This window comes from Olea europaea, chromosome 23 (genome assembly GCF_002742605.1).
Source record: "Olea europaea var. sylvestris chromosome 23, O_europaea_v1, whole genome shotgun sequence".
NCBI lineage: Eukaryota > Viridiplantae > Streptophyta > Magnoliopsida > Lamiales > Oleaceae > Olea > Olea europaea.
In genome coordinates, this window is record NC_036259.1 from 1,565,036 (window position 1) to 1,570,132 (window position 5,097).

General features: G+C 35.8%; 1 protein-coding gene and 1 long non-coding RNA gene across 2 annotated transcripts; one reads left to right on the forward strand and one right to left on the reverse strand.

Moving 5' to 3' along the window:
• The first annotated feature begins 1,076 nt into the window (after window positions 1-1,076).
• Window positions 1,077-3,161, forward strand: LOC111371908. The gene has a single exon (XM_022994060.1). The coding sequence runs from the start codon at window positions 1,077-1,079 to the stop codon at window positions 3,159-3,161; it is 2,085 nt and encodes a 694-aa protein (XP_022849828.1).
• Window positions 3,162-3,879: 718 nt separating this feature from the next.
• On the reverse strand, window positions 3,880-4,869 carry LOC111372096. The gene is made up of 3 exons (XR_002698684.1): window positions 4,847-4,869; window positions 4,485-4,630; window positions 3,880-4,269 (listed from the first exon to the last, which is right to left on the reverse strand). It is a non-coding gene; the product is annotated as an uncharacterized LOC111372096 (long non-coding RNA).
• Window positions 4,870-5,097: the final 228 nt, after the last annotated feature.

Consider the following 5,097-nt stretch of genomic DNA (forward strand, 5'->3'; position numbering starts at 1 on the left):
GCTTGAACCCCCATAACATTACTTTATTGAAAAAAAATTCATAAAAATATATTACTTTATAAAAATTAATTTTAGAAATTATATTTGATAGATTATGTAATAATGAAGCACAATCTAACATATTAAGATAAGAATCATTTCACAATAAAAAATATAATTAAAATTATTAATTTTTATATAAATTTTTTAATTTTTAAAAAAAATTAATTTATTTTCTTAAAAAAAATTCAAAAAAATAAATTATAAAAATTTAAATTTAAATTAAATTATATATATATAAAATTTATGGAGGCCAAGCCTCTAGAATTACCGAGGCTCATGCTTGAACCTCCATAATATTACTTTACTAAAAAAAAAAATCATAAAAATATATTACTTTATAAAAATTAATTTTAAAAATTATATTTGATAGATTATGTAATTTTAAAGCATAATCTAACATATTAAGATTGGAATCATTTCACGATAAAAATGAAATTGTGATAAAAACTTATTTTTCGAAAAATAACTATATTCATTTGTTAACATGTTTAATCTTCATTTTTAAAAATTTATTTTTTTCAAACATATTTTCAATCATATATTTATGGAATTCACACTTTCGCTCTTGCATTAGTATGGAGAAATAAAGAGGCATGACTGTAGCATGTAAAAATGGAGAAAGAGTAAAGATGACTCGATGACATAAACTTGCACGCCGCGTAAATTGAGGAAAAGTAACAAAGTAACTGTATCAAATATGTAAGATAAACGACGTCATTGTTTTCTCTCAAAAAAAGCTACAGTCAGACAAAATGAAAGAATTTACTGTTCTTTCTAGAGCAGTGAAGTGACTAACATAATTCTAATGAAAATTTCCATTTCTGGTGGTTGTACGTTCTGCGCTTTTCTTTACACAGACTGTTCATTTCTGGAAGGTGGTACGTTCAATGCAATATTTTGTTTGAAGAGAAGGGTGAGGAATACAAAACGACTGAATTCCAGCAATATTTATCATTTCAAATCCGCCATTTCCCTACGACCACGACAATAAGGGTTGCGTTGCACAAGCAGCGGCTGCCGGCCATTGAATCATAATGGAAAACAAAGAAACCCCACCAAATCAACTCGACCCACAGCAAAAATGCGACCAGAAATCGGTTCCCACAATGCCTAAATTCATTCTTAAACAAGAAGAACCAGGAGGACCAAACACACGCCCGCCTGTGGCTGTTTCTGATGGCACTCCGGTGAGAACCTTCCACAGACTCCATCGAGGACGGGGTCCCAACAGCAAGCGTAAGAAGGATAATCCATACATCGAGAAACAGCAAGTCATTTTGAAAAAGGTGCAATTTTTGATGGAAACGTTGAAGCCCGTACCTTTTATACCCCCTAAGATTCTTTATTTTTCTAAGCATGAAAAGCTTCTGAAGAAAATTGGTTTGTGGGACTTTGTGCATATTGATTTTGATACGAATGTAAGGATAGATTTGATTTCACAGTTGGTGGCTACCTATGATTCAAAGTTGCGGTGTAGTTATGTTAATAAATTTCGTATTGCTGTGAATAGAACTAACATAGCTCTTGCTTTAAGGTTGCCGGTGAAAAGGGTGAAGGGTAATGTGGGTGGCGTGGAAGGTGTGGACTTGGGTTCTGAGGTATTGGCCGAGGAGGAGATAGAATTTATTGAGGAGATTGTGTCCGATTGGGTGCTTTTGCATGGCGACATTTGGTCGATACCAAGTGAGGTTTTGAATTGGGTAGGGAGGATAAAGGATGGGCACCCTGAGAAGATAGATTGGGCTGGATTGTTTTGGTTTATGGTGGAGAAGGAGTTGACACAAGGCGAGCATTTGATTGATTGTTACTATGCTTCACATTTGCAGTATTTAATTAAGTCGCAGCATGAGGAAGTGTTCATGTTGAGGGAGGTGGATTTAGATGTGGAGGCAAAGGAAGAAGAGGTTCCGCCGAACAATGAGGTATATGTGACGGTTGGTAGTATAAAAGAGGTTCGAGAAGAGGAGGGTAGAGCGATGGAGGGACCAAGTATGGAGCTGACGCTAGGACAAAATATTGGGAAGAAGGAAGAAGAGGTGAAGAACATAGAGATGATGGATGCTGGGAAATGCAAGGACGAGGAGGTAGAGGAGCAAGGACAGTGGCTTTTGGATGGGAAGAACTATATGGGAGAGCATGATATGAAAAGTTGTAGAGTCGAAGAGGGTAGGAGGTGTAGTCTCATTGATGATGAGAAGGAGAAGGAAACGATCGAGAAGGCTGCCGAGGACGGATTTGATATTAATGTTTTGTCGGATGATGATGTTCTTGAAGGTGATGGACTGGCAGGTAATTTACTTCAAGCAATGGTGGGGAACCACTTAGATTTCAGTGCACAGGGGAAGCTTTGTGAACCGTTGCCAGTGGATCTTAATTCTGATGTGCAGGATTTGGCTTCTGGTCAGTCATTCTCTATCAATGCAGGCAAGCGATTTATGGTACAGGACAATGATATTTCACAGCATTTAATCGAGGATAAGAACAAGAGGTTGAGGATCAATAACTCCTGGGATCATAAGCCTGTTGGTTTTGGAATGTGCATGGAGAAAATGCAACAATCAGTCGAAAGTTTCAGGTTGATGTGTAAGGAAAAGGAAAAGACTCTGCAGCAATTGGATAGGAATCAACAGCTCTTGCTGAGTGAGTTACAGAAACGGGATATGATGATCAAATATTTGCAAAAGACCAAGTTGGAAGAGATACGGACAAGAGATGGAGAACTTTATCGTCTTCAACGTGAGCTGCACTTGATGGCTAGTATCTTGGATGGTTACAAGAAGGCCATTAAGGAAACTCAGAAGGCATTTGTCAAATATAGGGAGAAATCCAAGCTTCCTGAAGACCCATATTACATAGATGCTGGATTTGGGGGTCTGATGTTGAGCGCTACAGAAATAGAGAAGCTGCACAAGAAGCAAGAAGAAGAGTATAAGTTGAATTGCTTGATCTTGGAACAGAAGGCGAAGGAGCTTGAAGAGGATTGTGCTAGTCATTTTGAAGAATATCTTGAGAAGGTTAATTTGTTGGACAATAAGTTGACAGGTCTCGAAACTGTTATGAAAGAGCTCATTGAGTCGTATGCTAAACAGAAAATGAAGAAAAAGCTTCTGCATTCCTGAGGTATTGGAGGAAAGTATAATATTTCGATAGTTGGCATTATGAGGCTTAGGAAGTTTGATTGTCAATAGCTCGAAGCGTATCTTTTGGATTTTGGAAGACGTAGAAATGAATAGGCTTGTGCACAGTAGGCTTGTTATCATTTGAAAACTTGCTATTAGGATTTACTAATTCTATTGAAATATCAATCGTACTTTTATTTAAGTATGCTTGTTCATTTTTGGATTCGACTTTTGTTATTCGAATGGAGTGAAATATTGGAATCATCAACAGCTGTTTTGCTAGTAGGGAGGACAAGAATCAGCGTTGAATTCTTATTCCTTCTGTTTAGTGGCAGAAATCAGAATGGAATTCGAGTTCCAGTTGAATGGGATTCCATAATCAGTGAGATTGTGTTGAGATCCTCGTTGGTGGTGGCCGCCACAAGGAAATTGGCCATCCAGTGTCTGTGGCTCTACGTGACTTGTCACTTTTTTTAATCATAGATCTTTTCTTGATCGCATGATGTCTACTTCTACTACCAAAGTTTTTCTTGTTAATTCAATAATAAAGAAGTAATTGTGTGCCTCCCTCGAGTTGCATGATAACCTCTAAGTGGTCATGCAGAATTACTTCTCGAAAAATCTTTATGAAATGAGCCCTAAAGTGGTCATGAAGACCTTGCCAATGGTGCAGGCTTGAATATCCATTACTCAATTATTACAAATCTAACAATCCCAATTGCATTGAACTTTGAGTTAACTAAGTACAGTCAAAGATGAATATTTACATATTTACTTATTCTTCTCTTGAAAAGAACAAATAAAGAATACCACACACATGGAACAACAGACACTGAAAAAAGGTCATGAAAACAATCTCCCAACACAACCCACTATCACTTGTCATCCTTGAAATAATTCAAAAATAATAACAAAAAATAAAAATAAAATTATGATGACTGGTAGACAAAAAATTAACCACACTCATCTGTGAATAAAAAATAACAAAACCAAAAAAATATGAACGAAAAGAAAAAGAAAAAAGGGCTTCTTAATAATCATGAGTTCCCTTTAATGAATTTTTGCAGGCTCCTCTTCAATTAGAATTTTCCTCCAGTAATTTAAATTCCTGTATGATTGAGAAATAAAGCATAAAGTTCAATGAAATTATCTTTACCTTTTAATTTCAAGATTGAAATTTATTGTTGTTTTACATCGTGTTCGCTAAGCAATAGTAAGATATGAATGCACGTTAGCTCTTTTTTTTTTTTTTTTGGTTAATTAATACTGTTTAGTCGAGTTCTGTTTATTAAACATGCACATAATAAGAAGAGGATCAAGTACCTTAGCCATTATGGCTCAGCTAACAAGTTGTTCTTCAGCGGGCCTTGGTGGTGACTCTGGGGTACCATTTTCAGTCTTCTTGAGATTTTGATGATAATATACTTGCCTCAGTCTCTCTATTTCTTTCTTCAATGCTTCTTGATGAGCTAGTTTCACACAAGTAAAATCTCAAATTCAATGCATTTGCCTTCTATTGAACAAAACCTTAGATGTATAAATTTTCTTTAGAGAATTTGTTTAATTCTTGATAAGTAGATAAAACCATTCATTGATGACACGTCTGGTAGGGTACTGATAAGATTTGAACTTGTTTTTCTTACTTAATTATATCAATCAAGTTCAAGTACAGCATAAATTCTTACCATCTTTGAAGAGTTTATCTTGANTCGACTCACTAACAGACCTCCTGTGGCCACGACGTCGGACAGATGAGAAGTCGAGAAATTCGTCGACCCACGAAGATTCTTGAGGAGTGGTAGCATTATTTGTTGCCAAAATTTCCATGGAAGATATCTTCTGGTGAGAAAAATCATTCCAATTTTGTGTCACATTTGGTACTTTTGGAGGTAAATTGTGTGCCATTAATTTCAAGAATCTATGAACCAAGAGCAAA